Source organism: Cervus canadensis, chromosome 26, assembly GCF_019320065.1.
Source record: "Cervus canadensis isolate Bull #8, Minnesota chromosome 26, ASM1932006v1, whole genome shotgun sequence".
Taxonomy (NCBI): Eukaryota; Metazoa; Chordata; class Mammalia; order Artiodactyla; family Cervidae; genus Cervus; species Cervus canadensis.
In genome coordinates this window covers 25,190,109-25,207,342 of record NC_057411.1, presented here as the reverse complement: position 1 = coordinate 25,207,342, position 17,234 = coordinate 25,190,109, and the positions used below count along the sequence as shown (strand labels likewise).

Sequence of the window (17,234 nt, the reverse complement as noted above, 5' to 3'; positions counted from 1 at the left end):
CTCCAAAATCACCGCAGATGGTGACTGCAGCCATGAGATTGAAATTCGCTTGCTCCTTGGAAGAAAAGCTATGGCCCAGCTAGACAGCATATTAAAAAGCAGAGACATTACTTTGCCACCAAAGGTCCGTCTAGTCAAAGCTATTGTTTTTCCAATATTCATGTATGGTTGTGAGAGTTGTACTATAAAGAATGCTGAGCGCCGAAGAATTGATGCTTTTGAACTGTGATGTTGGAGAATACTTGAGAGTCCCTTGGACTGCACGGAGATCCAACCAGTCAATCCTAAAGGAAATCAGTCCTGAATATTCATTGGAAGAACTGATGCTGAAGCTGTAGCTCCAATACTTTGGCCACCTGATGCAAAGAAGTGACCCTGATGCTGGGAAAGATTGAAGGCAGGAGGAGAAGATGACATCAGAGGATGAGATGGTTGGATGGCATCACTGACTCAGTGGACATGAGTTTCAGCAGGCTCTGGGAGTTGGTGATGGACAGGGATGCCTGGCGTGCTGCAGTCCATGGAGTCGCAAAGAGTCAGAGACAACTGAGCGACTGAACTGAGAGGAAAGTTGGGTACTTCTGGAAGATCAGCAAAAGTTTCTAGGAGGCAGATACTATGCAAACAAATTCTGTATCTCCAGTTTCCATTTTTTATTCTTTCCTGAAATCCATCTGCTTGAGAAAGTATCTGATTTTCTATAGATTCTCCTTAATTATTTATCTTTCCAAAAACAAAAGTCTTATCTCTTACCCAAGAGAATGTAATTATGGTGCATTGCCTTTCAAGGTGGCAAAACCTTTCAGTCACCCTGAACAGGGATTATTTCAAAAGGGAGGAGGAGTGACTAACAAAGGTTTGAGACTGAAAAAATGAAATCAGACTTTTTCTCAAGAAACTTAAGTCTGATTTGGCTTATAAGCTTGTCTCTAAGCACTGGTTTCATTAATTAGGCTATTGTGACATTTTCCATAAACTGAGTATCATTGTTTTGACATATATTTAAAATGCTCATAAAATATAGATAGCTTCCCAGGTGGCACCAGTAGTAAAGAATTTGCCTGCCAGTGCAGGGGATGCAAGAGAGGTGGGTTTGATCTCTGGGTCAAGAAGATTCTCTGGAGGTGAAAATGGCAACCCATCCAGTATATCTTGCCTGGAGAATCCCATGGACAGAGGAGCCTGATGGGCTACAGTCCATGGGGTCGCAAAGAGTCCAACATAACTGAGCATGTGAGCACAGCTCAGTGTTCTGTAAATGTATACTGTTGTTAATTTACCCCCACCCTGGATCTCACCACATGAGTTTGCCTGTTTCCTTTTACTACCATAGTAATCAACTCTTACAGTGGAAAGTGTTAAACCTGTATTTTTCTACTAGTGGTAGACATTTTATAGAATATATTCTTAGGATAAGCAGTTTGTAATTTTCATAGAAGGCTTTCAAATTACTTTTCCAAAAACTTTAATATTTATACCAATGGCAGTGTGGGAAAGAATTCATTTTCCCAAACTTTTGCTGTCTGATAACCTCTTATAATTTACATTTCCATAGTGACTATGGAGTTATATATATCTTTATCAATCATCCATTTTGAAATTAGGTCGTCTTTTATCATTAATTTGATCTTGACATTTAAAAATATTATCTTCTCTTTACAGTGATTTAAGTATGATTTTGATCAAACAGTGAGTTGAACTAAGATAACTTTGAATTTTATGGTATCCCAGTACCTTTATGATGAATGACATTATGTGACAGCATTTTTCCAATGAAAATTCCAGTGTTATAATTCTGTTTTATTGATTCTTTAACAGTTAAGGGAAGAAAGTCGAAGGCTGGCTTTGGCTGCCAAACGAGAAAAGAGAAAGGAGAAGAGACGAAAGAAAAAGGAAGAACAAAGAAGAAAACTAGAAGAAATTGAAGCCAAAAATAAAGAAAACTTTGAACTTCAAGCTGCTCAAGAAAAAGAAAAGCATAAAGTTGAAGGTATTTTCTCTAAATCATCTAATTTGTTTCATATAATGCTTTCTATTCAAAATTATATTTCATTTAATATAAATAACTTAAGATAATATTAAATATCAATGAGTCAAGATAACAGTAGATCTTTTATGTTATTAAACCCTAAAGTATTTATATGCTCTTTTTATTTATTGACTTCATCCCAACTTTCTATTGTGAACAATTCCAAACCTACACACAAGTTGAAAGAATGATAAAACAAACACCTGAATACCCGTCACATAATTTAAAAATAAACATTTTACTATATTTGCTTTATCTTTTTCTCTAAGTATATATACATATTTTTTTCCCTAAGCTATCTGAAAACAAATTGCAGATGTCTGACATTGCACCTGGAATAAATACATAAAATCATTAAAAAAATTATCAATACTTCCATAATTTCATCTACAGTCAAGACCATGTTCAAATTTTTCTTAAATGAGGAAATTGCTTAAATTACTTTCTAACTAAAAATCATTTGAGGTAAGGATATTGTTAGAAAAAACCATTGTCATTAAACCACCAATATGTATGGTGTGTATGTGTGTATTTCCCTCTCCTCCAGTCTTTTATTTTGAAAAATTTCAGGCTACAGAAAAGTTTAAGAGTTAGTATGATGAATACCTGCAAGTCACCTAGATTCATATAACATTGTGGCACGTTTATATTTTTCCTTTTTTTTTTAAATAGTCTTATATATGTTGTACACATCATACAGAATTACCCCTATATACTTGAGCAATATTTCCCAAAAAAGAACATTATTTTACATAATCACAATAACATTATTACACTTGGGAAATTTAATAATTATGAATAATATGTAATATATAGTACATATTCATTCCCAAAATATCTCCAAATTTTTAAAAAATGTTTATTTATGTATTTGTCTGCACCAGATCTTAGTTGCAGGACACAGGATCTTTTTTTAGTTGCAGCGTGTAGGGTCTTTACTTGCAGTATGTAAGATCTTATCTGTGGCATGATGGATCTAGTTCCCTGACCAGGAATCAAACCTGGGTCCCCTGCATTGAGAGTGTAGTGTCTTAGCCACTGGACTATCAGGTAGGTCCCCTGAAGTATTTTTTATAACTTCCTAGTATATATGTTGTTTAGATCTTAGGAACAGAGAGGAGAATAGATAAATCATATCCATCTCATTACTAATGAATGGTCGAATGAGTGATGACTTTATCTAACAGTAGTAGTAAAGTAGGTTCTCGGTTTATCTTTATCAAGTGCTTAAAGCTAAATATATGCCAAGAACACTGGAACTTGCTAATTCGGTATTACTGCTTCTACAGATGAGCCTGAAGTCTTGACAGAGCCTCCAAGTGCCACAACCACTACTACCATAGGTATATCTGCAACCTGGACCACTCTGGCAGGTTCCCATGGTAAAAGAAATAATACCATAACTACAACCAGTTCAAAGAGGAAAAACAGGAAAAATAAAATTACTCCAGAAAACGTTCAAATTATATTTGATGATCCACTACCAATCTCATACAGTCAGCCAGAGAAGGTGAATGGAGAGTCCAAGAGCAGCAGTACCAGCGAGAGTGGAGATAGTGATAACATGAGAATTTCCAGTTGCAGTGATGAAAGTAGTAACAGCAACAGCAGCCGAAAGAGTGACAATCATTCACCTGCCGTGGTCACTACCACTGTGACCAGCAAGAAACAGCCATCAGTTCTGGTTACATTTCCCAAGGAGGAGAGAAAATCTGTTTCTGGCAAGGCTTCAATAAAGTGAGTTCCAATTTTTATTTTCACAATTTACAGTATCGTTATGAAACACTTTATTGTTGAAATTTTTAGTAAAGCAGTCAAATGAACAGCGGTCAAATGAAAAAGACAAAGTAAGTATGTGTCTTTGTTCTAAAGAAGGCACAATTCTTTAAATTAAAGAATTACTATGAAAAAACAAACAAAAAGAAGAATTACTATGTAATTTCTTCATTTGGATTCTTAAACTTAACCCATGACAAGTATCGGTTGTGGTTTTTCAGAGATTGTTATTGTATTTCAGTTCCCCTATATTTGACCTCTAGATTATATCTTCTTAAAATTGCCCTTTCATATTATGCCCAGTATTGGAAAATGAAAAATAAATTTCTCATTTATTCATCATAGTTATTCAAAAAATAAAGAATAAAATCATGTATTAGTTTACTGTTTTCATTAAAAAATTATTCGTCTGTTCTATATTTAATGTGTGTTTTTCCTCCTTGTTAAAGATTGTCAGAGACCATCAGTGAAGTGACCAGTAATTCTCTCTCCACTTGCACAAAATCTGGTCCATCTCCCCTTTCCTCTCCAAATGGGAAATTAACAGTAGCAAGTCCCAAGCGTGGACAGAAGAGGGAAGAAGGATGGAAAGAGGTTGTAAGAAGGTAGTTGATTATTTCTTTGTTTTTCTCATTCTTTTTATATGTGCTCTCTTTCACAGAGAAGTATAGTCTACCTTAGGATTAAATTCCCCTAACTATTCGAAATGCTGCAAACAAACTGGTGGCCCAGGGCTGCCAAGGGAGACAACCTATACTGTATTTTATATGGAAAAAAGTATATGTTAATACTTTCAAAACTGGGAGATTTTACATAAAATGTTAGGTCATTGTGTGTCTGCTCCACCGGCATAGATACTGGCTTTTGGTAGTGAACTAATTTCTTTAAGGTGATAGATTGTCTTATTCTTCCTTGTCACCTTGAAGCCCAGTAGGTAGTGTCTACCACATGCTTATAAATATTTGGAGAGTGAATAAATACTGGTTTTAACTATTCTTGTCTTCAAATCATAGAATATTTTTACTTCAAGAGTTTTAGAGCTAAAATATTTTACTGTATTTTGCTTGGAATTTTTAAAATAATGTGTGTTAAAAAGTAAAACAGTATCCCAGAAACTGAAAGGTGGTATCTTACCACCTACCCAGAAAGGATGTGATCCAAAAAAAATATAATGTACATTTCTTTTCCTGTTTTCGGCCAGGACTTCCCCTCAACCTCCATCCTGTCTTCATCTCCCTGTCACACGGCTATTGAACTAGTTAAAATCGTAACACCAGAGTTCATTCTCATTGTTAGTCTCTCAGTCATGTCGGACTCTTTGCAGCCCCATGGACTGGGATTCACCAGGTTCCATTAGCCATGCTCTCATATAAAAGAAGATAACTCCATTTTTTGCATGCAGTTTTACACTTGATCTTAGCCAAAAGGCCGAGAAGCAATACATGCATGCAGTTTTATTTATTTGTTTTTGGCTGCCCTGGGTCTTCATTGCTGTTGTGGGTATCTCCAGTTGCAGCACTTGGGCTCCTCTTGTGATTTGTGGGCTTCACTTGTTATAGCAAACAGACTCTGGAGCACTTAGGCTCTCTAGTTTCGGGTGCCTGGGCTTAGTTGCCCCAGGGCATATGAGATCTTAGTTCCCCAACCAGGGATCAAATTTTCATCCCTTCCTTTGGAAGGCAGATTCCCAAACACTAGACCACCAAGGGAAGTCCCTGCATGCATCTTATATTATAGTATACAAACAAATTCTTAACTAATTTAAAATAATGATCCCTGAGTTATGTTCTTTAAGGGAAAAGGAATTATCAGGTGACTTAGTTATATATGTAAAAGGGCAGGGAGCAAGGTTTTTCAACACTACTGTTTAAAAAAATTCTAATTTAATAATCTATTGTGAATAAATAATTTACTTATTCATTAAAGCATAATTGGCTCATTCTTTTCATTGAGAGTTATACTGTTTTTCTTTTAGAAGTATTCTTTAGTTTAGACTTATAAGAAATTTATATCTACCTTTCCTGAATCTGAGTAATTTTATGTTAGGTGGGTTTTGCTTTTTGGAATTCCAACAGACTTTTCTGTTTCCTCACACAACTAAACATACCTTAGCAAGTGTCCATATTTGTGGATAATCATTTGAAGGCCTCTAGAAGAATGCAGGAAAACAATAAATTTTTAATATCATCCTTTCAGTTATATATTGGGTAATAAAAACAAGAATGTAAGTCAGACACCTAAAGGCACTCACAGGAAGCCTTTCTTAACTCCTTGGGCTAGATTAGACACCCCTATCAGTGTGTCTTTATGATGCCCTGTTAGAGCACTTATGACATCGTGTTATGATTTTCTCACTTGGTTTCTACATCGTCAGTATATGTGGGTGGGAACCCGTCTGTCTTACTTGCCGTTAGTATTTGCATTTACACAGTGTATGTCTACATGGATGTGCTTTATGGATCGTAATGGAGGATAAAAGTCAAAAAAAGCAAACAGTTTTTGGTAATGAGATGAGCAACTCACTCTCTCTTTTTTTCTGTGGCTCTTAGTTGCCTTGTATCATTTAGGATGAGACTAGGTAGAAGAGGCTTATTCAACAATGTTCTGCGTTTATAGAAACATATTTTAGTATAACTGTCTTAATTACAACCACTGATATTTATGATTTATCTTATTTTTCCAACCATTAAACAGGTCAAAGAAAGTATCTGTTCCGTCAACTGTGATATCCAGAGTGATTGGAAGAGGAGGCTGTAATATTAATGCTATCCGGGAGTTCACTGGTGCACACATAGATATTGATAAGCAAAAAGACAAGACGGGAGACCGGATAATAACTATAAGGCAAAATTCTGTCTCTTATTTTTTTTCCCTTTATATTTATTGCACTAGGGCTTAAAAATTATAGATAAGCATTTGAGTTTTCAATGAAACTTTGTATTTAATAGCATACTTTTAAATGAGAATTTGATTTGTGTTGGAGAAGATAACTCTTACAATTTGTTTTTCTAATTTATATGTTCTTATGAAGTATTTCAAAGGACTTTAAAATAATTTTTCTTTTTTGTGTGTATGACAAAAATTTGAATAATTTTTCCTTATATAAACATTTAATAAGACATTCTTAAAACTTATTCTGAGAATTTTTAAGAAGGATTGGATTTCTAACATATTTTAGTAGTTTTCCATCTTTCTCTTAAGTTAGCATTTGAGATTTATTATTCCCAGATTGTATACTTAGAATATGAGCTCAGTAATAGACTTAAATCTAAAGTAGATATTTGTTTTGAATTGAATATTTGAGTATTTCTGTGCTGTAATTCCTTAAAATAAAGATGATGTTGTAAGAAATCATAAGGTTGTGATAGACTGGTGCCCTTCCTGGTAATAGAGGGGCTGATAGTTTAATAACTTGCCTCAACAGGATAAAGGCAATTAACTCACTCTGTTTTATACTTACCCTCCTCTCCTGTCTTTTTTATACCTCTCCTGGGGTAGGTATGGTCACACTTGTCTTATCCAGAGAAGAGGGAAAGCAGAAACCCTTTATGAGTAATTTCCACCTCAGGATTTCCATAAGGTTTTCCTGTCAGTCACATATATTCCATTGAAGACTGGGTTTTGACCTTATGACCATTGTTGGCATTATCAGGGTTTTTCTCTTATTTTGAGACATCTGTCCAAAATAGTTACAATAATCACTCTACTTATAAAGAAGCCAGTAGTAAACATTCTGTAAATAGTCATTTTACATACCTGAATTTAAAATAAAGGACTGTTTTCTTACTCAGTGATATTATTCTTGCTTAATTGTACTGCTTTTAATATTAATCAGTTTAACTTAATGGTAACAATATGGATTATGTAGGATTTTAAGTGCAGTGATTTTTAGATCTAGAATGGATTTCACAGTAGGAAAATGATAGCTTAGCCTGAGGAAACAATAGTGAAATTAAGTTTTTTGAAAAGAAGTAATTTGTTTCTCCTTTGAAAAGTATAGTGGTGTGTTGGACAGTGTATCGCTTTGCTTGCAAAATACCTCAAAAATAGAAAATTTGCTGCTGAACTTTTTATCTGTTCTTTGTATATATGTGCATACATTTGCAGGGCACACACAAGTGAATTTAGGCCTTATATATCTTAAAAAGGGGAAATTGGACCTCATTTTTTTTTTTTGTCAACTTGTAGGGGTGGCACTGAATCAACAAGACAGGCAACTCAGTTGATCAATGCTCTGATCAAGGATCCAGACAAAGAAATTGATGAACTCATTCCAAAGAATCGTTTGAAAAGCTCCTCAGCAAATTCCAAAATCGGGTCGTCAGCACCTACCACCACCGCTGCTAACAGTTCCTTGATGGGGATTAAAATGACGACGGTAGCTCTGTCATCAGCATCTCAAACTGCCACAGCGCTTACTGTGCCTGCAATTTCTTCTGCATCTACTCACAAAACCATTAAGAACCCAGTGAATAATGTGAGGCCTGGTTTTCCAGTTTCTCTGCCATTAGCATATCCTCCTCCACAGTTTGCACATGCTTTGCTTGCTGCTCAGACTTTCCAGCAGATCCGTCCACCAAGGTTGCCCATGACCCACTTTGGAGGTACTTTTCCACCAGCTCAATCCACTTGGGGTCCTTTTCCTGTCAGGCCTTTGAGCCCTGCCAGAGCTACTAACTCGCCTAAGCCTCACATGGTGCCTCGCCATAGCAATCAGAATAGCAGTGGTTCTCAGGTGAATTCAGCAGGTTCTTTAACTTCAAGTCCAACAACTACAACCAGTTCATCAGCTTCAACGGTGCCTGGTACATCTACAAATGGCAGTCCGAGTTCACCTTCAGTTAGAAGGCAGCTTTTTGTCACAGTTGTGAAGACATCCAATGCCACCACCACAACAGTCACAACCACAGCAAGCAACAACAGCACTGCACCCACAAATGCCACATATCCTATGCCTACTGCCAAAGAACACTACCCAGTATCATCCCCATCTTCCCCATCACCACCAGCCCAGCCAGGAGGAGTTTCTAGAAACAGCCCTTTGGATTGTGGAACAGCATCTCCCAATAAAGGGGCATCTTCCTCTGAACCGGAAGCAGGTAGTCCACCAGTAGTAGAAACAACAAACAGTAGACCTCCAAACAGCAGCAGTTCTTCTGGGAGTTCATCAGTTCATTCTGCTCAGCAACAGCCTCCGGGATCTGCTTCTCAGGAGCCAAGACCACCTCTTCAGCAGTCTCAGGTTCCTCCCCCGGAAGTCAGAATGACTGTCCCTCCTCTAGCAACCACAAGTTCTGCTCCAGCGGCGGTGCCTTCTACTGCCCCAGTGACTTACCCTATGCCTCAGACACAAATGGGATGCTCCCAGCCTCCTCCTAAAATGGAACCCCCTGCTATTAGACCACCCTCTCATGGCACAACTGCCCCTCACAAGAATCCAGCTCCAGTGCAGAATTCATCTGTTGCAGTCCTCAGTGTCAATCACATTAAAAGACCTCACAGTGTTCCCTCCTCTGTCCAGCTACCTTCGACCTTAAGTACACAAAGTGCTTGTCAAAATTCAGTACATCCAGCAAATAAACCTATTGCTCCCAATTTCAGTGCCCCCTTACCATTTGGGCCCTTCAGCACATTGTTTGAAAACAGCCCGACTTCTGCTCATGCCTTCTGGGGAGGATCTGTTGTTTCATCTCAGTCAACACCAGAATCTATGCTATCAGGAAAATCCTCATATTTGCCAAATTCAGATCCTTTACATCAGTCTGATACTTCTAAAGCTCCAGGTTTCAGACCACCATTACAGAGACCTGCTCCCAGTCCCTCAGGTAAGTTTGTATTTTCTGACATTCTATACCTGCTCATTTACACAGATGATGCAACAACTCTGGTTATTTTCTAATACTTTTACTCTGATTGGGCCAGATGGACAGACTGTTGTACTAAATCAAATGCTGTTGTGAGTATTGAGTGTTTTTAGTATGGCATTATTATTTTTTTAAATCTTTTTAGAAACTACAATGGATTTTACCTTATATTTACCATAATTAAATTTCTTCATCAAATATATTTTTCTCTCTCAAAATAAAAAAACAAAGTCTCTTATATTTTAATTTAATAAGGTAATGCCATCAAAAGGTTGCTTTTATTTCAAATTAAAAATACCACATATGTTTAAAATTCTACTTCGGCTTTACAGTCAATTCTGCCTTCAATCTGCACCACCCCCCACCTCTGATATCTGCAAATCTGATCTTTTTCAACGAGTTTGTTTGTTTTAAATTCTACATATAAATGAAAACATAAACTTTGTCTTTCTCTCTCTGACTTGTTTTACTTAGTTTGATGCTCATGGCACATCCATTTTATCAGAAATGGCAGAATTTCCTCCTTTTTAAATATATATATGGCTGAATAATATCCCACTGTGTGTGTTTATGTGCCACACACACACACAGTGGAATATTCAACCATATTTTTTTTTAAAGTGTATGTGTGCCACAACTTCTTTTCCATTCATCCATGAATGGATACTTAGGGTTTTTTCCATGTCTTAGCTATTACAAATAATGCTATTATGAACATGAGAGTGTAGGTATATTTTCAAGTTAATATTTTTGTTTCTTTTGAATGTATTTCCAGAAGTGGAATTGGCAGGATTGTTGTGGTAGTTCGATTTTCAGTTCTTAGAAAGATCCTCCATCCTGTTTTCCACAGTGGCTGTAGGCTGATCGTGTTTCAAGTACTTACTTAATAAGCAGATATAGCTGGTAGCTGCAATATTGCACAGCACAGTTGTTGAACACATTTGTTAACATAAAAAATTCTATTGGGCAGTGCTGATATTTAAAGAAGATCTAAAGATCTGGTTTTGAGTGGTTGCTTTTTCTTTTTTAACTTTTTACTTTGAAATATTTGTTATAGAAGACTTCTTCTGTAATTACCCCCAACTTCCCCTAATGTAAACATCTTACATAAAATGATATATTTATTAAAACTAAGAAATTAATATTGGAACAGTATAATTAACTAGACTAGAGACTTTATTCATACTCCACAATTTACCAATAATCTTCTTTTTCTATTTCCATGCTCTACTGATGTCTAAAAATATTATTTACACCTTTACAGAAAGGTTGCCAACGAGATGTGTGTTATTAGAGAGATGACATTCTGGGACTAATGGGAACTGATTGTTATGTTTACCTATTAGCACATAAATATAATGTAATGAACATGATCAGTAAATATTTCTTTGCTGGGAGTTGATTGAAACATTTTTTGTGTATTTTCAAAAGCAGTTTCTCCTGAGTACTAAAACAATAGAATCAATATAATTTATTGTAAAGCTTCATATGCTAATACATTGGTAATACTTCTTTTTTTATTGGAGTATAGTTGATTTACAATGTTGTGTTAGTTTCAAGTGTACAACAAAATGAATCAGTTATATTTGTACATATATCCACTCTTGTAGAGATTGTCTCCCCATATGGGCCGTTAGAGTAGCAGGTAGAGCTCCCCGCGTTGTACAGTAGCTTCTTCTTACTTATCTTATACACAGGAGTGTGTACATGTCAGTCCTGATCTCCCAGTTTCCCCTTAGCACCTGGTACCCGTAAGTTTGTTTTCTACATATGTACAGAGCTATTTCTGTGACTTTATTTTTGTTTTGTAGACAAGTTTTTTTTTTATTTATACTCCTTTTTTGGATTCCATATACGAGCTCTATCATATATCTGTCTTTCTCTGTCTGACTTCACTCAGTATGACAATTCTAGGTCCATCCATGTTACTACAAACGGCATTATTTGATTCTTTTTTATGGCTGAGTAATATTCCATTGTACATGTGTACCACATCTTCTTTATCCATTCCTCTGTTGATGGACATTTGGATTGCTTACATGTCCTGGCTATTGTAAATAGTGCTGCAGTGAACATTGAGGTGAATGTATCTTTTCAAATTATGGTTTCTCCAGGTATATGCCCAGGATTGGGATTGCTGGGTCATATAGTGTGTTAGTTGCTCAGTCATGTCCGACTGTTTGCAACACCGTGGACTGTAGCCTGCCAGGCTCCTCTGTCCATGGCATTTTCCAGGCAAGAATACTGGAGTAGCTTGCCATTTCCTTCCCCAGGAGATCTTCCCGACCTAGGGATCGAACCCAGGTCTCCCACATTGCAGGCAGATTCTTTTAGCTCTGAGCCACCAGGGATCGTATGGTAGCTCTGTTTTTAGTTTTCTAAGGAAGCTCCATACTGTTCTCCATAGTGGCTATATGAATTTACATTTTTACTGGTAGTGTAAGAGGGTACCCTTTCCTCCATACTCGCTCCAGCATTTATTGCTTGTGGGCTTTTTGATGGTGGCCGTTCTGACCAGTATAAGGTGATACCTCGTGTAGTTCTGATTTGCATTTCTCTAATAATTAGTGGTGTTGAGCATCTTTTCATGTGCTTTTAGCCACCTGTATATCTGCTTGGAGAAGTGTTTATTTATATCTTTTGCCCATTTTTTTGGACAGGGTGTTTGTTTTTCTGATATTGAGTTGCATGAGCTATTTATATATTTTGGAGATGAATAAGAAATGCTTTTTTATTTAATTTTTGTAAAGTTGGAATTCAGTGAAAATACTTCACTTTTCAAAAAATGTGAAATCTAGGTGAAATGTTCAGTTCAGTTCAGTCACTCAGTCATGTCCAACTCTTTGCAACCCCATGACCACAGGGCCCCTGGCCTCCCTGTCCATCACCATCTCCCGAGTTAAATCAAACTCATGTCCATTGAGTTGGTGATGTCATCCAACAGTCTCATCCTCTGCTGTCCCCTTCTCCTCCTGCCTTCAACCTTTCCCAGCATCAGGGTCTTTTTAAATGAGTCAGCTCTTCATATCAGGTGGCCAAAGTATTGGAGTTTCAGCTTCAACATCAGTCCTTCCAGTGAACACTCAGGACTGAATTCCTTTAGGATGGACTGGTTGGATCTCCTTGCATCCAAGGGACTCTCAAGAGTCTTCTCCAACACCACAGTTCAAAAGCATCAATTCTGCGCTCAGCTTTCTTTATACTCCAGCTCTCACAACCATATATGATTATTGGAAAAATAACCATAACCTTGACCAGACAGACCTTTGTTGACAAAGTAATGTCTCTGCTTTTTAATATGCTGTCTAGGTTGATCATAACTTTCCTTCCAGGGAGTAAGCATCTTTTAATTTCTTGGGTGCAATCACCATCTGCAGTGATTTTGGAGCCCCGAAATAAAAGTCAGCAACTGTTTACACTGTTTCCCCATCTGTTTCCCATGAAGTGATGGGACCGGATGCCATGATCTTAGTTTTCTGAATATAGAGCTTTAAGCCAACTTTTTCACTCTCCTCTTTCACTTTCATCAAGAGGCTCTTCAGTTCTTCTTCACTTTCTGTCATAAGGGTGGTGTCATCTGCATATCTGAGGTTATTGATATTTCTCCCAGCAATCTTGATTCCAGCTTGTGCTTCATCCAGCCCAACATTTATCAGGATGTACTCTGCATATAAGTTAAATAAGCAGGGTGACAATATACACCCTTGACGTACTCCTTTTCCTATTTGAAACCAGTCTGTTGTTCCATGTCCAGTTCTAACCGTTGCTTCCTGACCTGCATACAGGTTTCTCAAGAGGCAGGTCAGGTGGTCTGGTATTCCTATCTCTTTCCCCACATTTTATTGTGATACACACAGTCAAAGGCTTTGGCATAGTCAATAAAGCAGAAATAGATGTTTTTCTGGAACTCTTGGTTTTTCTATGATTGATCAGGTGGATGTTTGCAATTTGATCTCTGGTTCCTCTGCCTTTTCTAAATTCAGCTTGAACATCTGGAATTTCATGTTTCACATATTGCTAAAACCTGACTTGGAGAATTTTGAGCATTACTTTGCTAGCGTGTGAGATGAGTGCAATTGTGCGGTCGTTTGAGCATTCTTTGGCATTGCCTTTCTTTGGGATTGGAATGAAAACTGACCTTTTCCAGTTCTGTGGCCACTGCTGAGTTTTCCAAATTTGCTGACATATTGAGTGCAGCACTTTCACAGCATCGTCTTTTAGGATTTGAAATAGTTCAACTGTAATTCCATCACCTCCACTAGCTTTGTTCATGGTGATGCTTTCTAAGGCCCACTTGACTTCACATTCCAGGGTGTCTGGCTCTAGGTGAGTGATCACACATTGTGATTATCTAGGTTGTGAAGATCTTTTTTGCATAGTTTTTCTGTGTATTCTTGCCACCTCTTCTTAATATCTTCTGCCTCTGTTAGGTCCATACCATTTCTGACCTTTATCGAGCCCATCTTTGCATGAAATGTTCCCTTGGTATCTCTAATTTTCTTGAAGAGATCTCTAGTCTTTCCCATTCTATTGTTTTCCTCTATTTCTTTGCATTGATCACTGAGGAAGGCTTTCTTATCTCTCCTTGCTATTCTTTGGAACTCTGCATTCAAATGGATATATCTTTCCTTTTCTCCTTTGCTTTTCACTTCTCTTCTTTTCACAGCTATTTGTAAGGCCTCCTCAGATAGCCATTTTCTTTTTTGCATTTCTTTTTCTTGGGAATGGTCTTGATCCCTGTCTCCTGTACAGTGTCAGGAACCTCCATCCATAGTTCATCAGGCACTCTGTCTATCAGTTCTAGTCCCTTAAATCTATTTCTCACTTCCACTGTATAATCGTAAGGTATTTGATTTAGGTCATACCTGAATGGTCTAGTGCTTTTCCCTACTTACTTCAATCTCAGTCTGAATTTGGCAATAAGGAGTTCATGATCTCAGCCACAGTCAGCTCCCAGTCTTGTTTTTGCTGACTGTATAGAGCTTCTCCATCTTTGGCTGCAATGAATATAATCAGTCTGATTTTGATGTTGGCCCTCTTGTCATGTCCATGTGTAGAATCTTCTCTTGTTTTGTTGGAAGAGGGTGTTTGTTATGACGACTGTGTTCTCTTGGCAAAACTCCATTAGCCTTTGCCCTGCTTCATTCTGTATTCCAAGGCCAAATCTGACTGTTACTCCAGGTGTTTCTTGACTTCCTACTTTGGCATTCCAGTCCCCTATAATGAAAAGGACATCTCTTTTGGGTGTTAGTTCTAAAAGTTCTTGTAGGTCTTCATAGAACTGTTCAATTTTAGCTTCCTCAGCATTACTGGTCGGGGCATAGACTTAGATTACTGTGATATTGAACGGCTTGCCTTGGAAACGAACAGAGATCATTCTGTCGTTTTTGAGATTGCATCCAAGTACTGCATTTTGGACTCTTTTGTTGACTATGATGGCTACTCCATTTCTTCTAAGGGATTCTTGCCCACAGTTGTAGATATAATGGTCATCTGCATTAAACGCACCCATTCCAGGCCATTTTAGTTCGATGATTCCTAAAATGTTGACATTCACTCTTTCCATCTCCTGTCTGACCACTTCCAGTTTGCCTTGATTCATGGACCTAACATTCCAGGTTCCTATGCAGTATTCCATGTTCGTATGCAATATTGCTCTTTACAGCATCGGACCTTGTTTTAATCACCAGTCACATCCACGGCGGGGTGTTGTTTTTGCTTTGGCTCCATCCCTTCATTCTTTCTGGAGTTATTTCTCCACTGATCTCCAGTAGCATATTGGGCTCCTACTGACCTGGAGAGTTCATCTTTCAGTGTCCTATCTTTTGCATTTTCATACTGTTCGTGGGATTCTCAAGGCAAGAATACTGAAGTGGTTTGCCATTCCCTTCTCCAGTGGACCACATTTTGTCAGAAATATGTTAAGAAAGACTAAAATTTGGAGAAGAAAATGGCAATCCACTCCAGTACTCTTGCCGGGGAAATCCCTGGACAGAGGAGCCTGGTGAGCTGCAGTCTGTTGGGTTGCAAGAGTCAGACACGACTTAGCGACTAAACCACCCACCACCACAAAGTGAATATATGCCTAAAGATAACATGTGAAAGGATATTTGCCATATACTAGCTAGTTTTTTTGGGTGGGTGGGGGTGGGGAATTAACCAGGAAGACTTGGGATTTTTCCATCAACTTCCATTTTATATTTATTTGTAATGACCACTATTTTTACTAATACTGTAAAACTATGAAAATAAAATGAATAAAATTACTAATTGTTAAAATACTAAAATTAAGATTTAGAGAAAATGGAAATACTGTTTTTTTGGAAAAGTATAGAAAAAGGACACAGTGCATAGGGAGGTAAAGTTTTAAGGGGTGTACAGTGATTAGAGCCAAAGTTAGCCATGAAGTTCAACTTGAGTGTCCATCAGTGGGAAGTGTTAGATTCAGGTCAACACAGGCATGTTTGCCTTCACAGCTATACCACTATTTCTACACCCAAGAAAAGAAAAATTAATTCAATAATAGCACCAAATATGTAGGACGATCATGCCAGATATATCCTTTATGTCTATACATTCTGTTTTCTCTCCTTTTGATGCGGCCATCAAGGTTCACACATTGCTTTTGGCTATTAGGTCTTTTTGATCTCCTCCAGTCAAAAACATCTCACCACCTCCTTTTGTTCTTCTCAACATTGAATCCTTTGAAGAATGTCCTACATTTCAGATTTGCCTGTTTTCTCAATCCATGGTTACATTCTGATTAAACATGTCTAGCAGGAACATCAGATAGGAAATATTTGAACCTCACACCACATTGTATCAGGAGGCACTCAGTGACAAGACTGTCCCTCAGTTAGCTTGGAAAGCATGGTCACTTTAGTTAGGGTGCTGATCATCAGGTCTCTTTATTATAAGAGTATATCTACAGTCCTTTCTCCTATAGTTTTTTGTTTCATTTTTTGAGGGTTTTAGGTTTTTTTTAAGTAGCACTCTTTAGTTCACAGCAAAATTGAGAGAAAAGTAGAGATTTCCCATACCATCTGCCTCCATACAGGCATAGCCTCCTTTATTAGCAGCATCCCCCTCTAGAGTAGTACTTCTGTTACAATTGATGAACATACATTCACATATCCTTATCACAGTCTGTAGTTTACATGAGGGTTTGCTCTTGTAATGCTGTACATTCTGTGAATTTGAACATAAGTCTAGTGATATGTATTCAGCATCATTCTATCATCCAGAGTCTTTTCAGTGTCTTAAATATCTTCTGTGATTTGCCCACTCATCCCTCCCTCCCCTTGTGTTTTTTTTTTAATGTTTATTTTTAATTGATTGATGATTGATTTCTCTAAGTTTTTTTGAAGACAAAATTTGATACAACTCCTTGCCCACCAAACCTATGTAAATTTTAGTGTTATATTAAATCTCCATGTATTCTATAATAAATAATAATCTGTCAAAATCAAAATTAAATATAAAATATTTTTCATGGTAATTTCCTTTTTATAGCTATCTTTATAAAATAAAGGAGGAGATAATGAGTCAGAGTGGACTGGAAGAAG

The 17,234-nt window shown here is 37.3% G+C and overlaps 1 protein-coding gene across 11 annotated transcripts in view; it reads left to right on the top strand.

Moving 5' to 3' along the window:
• Positions 1-17,234, top strand: part of ANKRD17 (ankyrin repeat domain 17) — a 161,609-nt gene that overhangs the window by 132,805 nt on the left and 11,570 nt on the right. For all 11 annotated transcript variants that reach the window (XM_043447813.1, XM_043447806.1, XM_043447805.1 and 8 more), the window contains 5 exons: positions 1,819-1,990; positions 3,319-3,766; positions 4,255-4,410; positions 6,500-6,649; positions 7,994-9,630. In XM_043447813.1, coding sequence (XP_043303748.1) covers positions 1,819-1,990; positions 3,319-3,766; positions 4,255-4,410; positions 6,500-6,649; positions 7,994-9,630 — 2,563 coding nt within the window. The remainder of the gene's footprint in view (positions 1-1,818; positions 1,991-3,318; positions 3,767-4,254; positions 4,411-6,499; positions 6,650-7,993; positions 9,631-17,234) is intronic.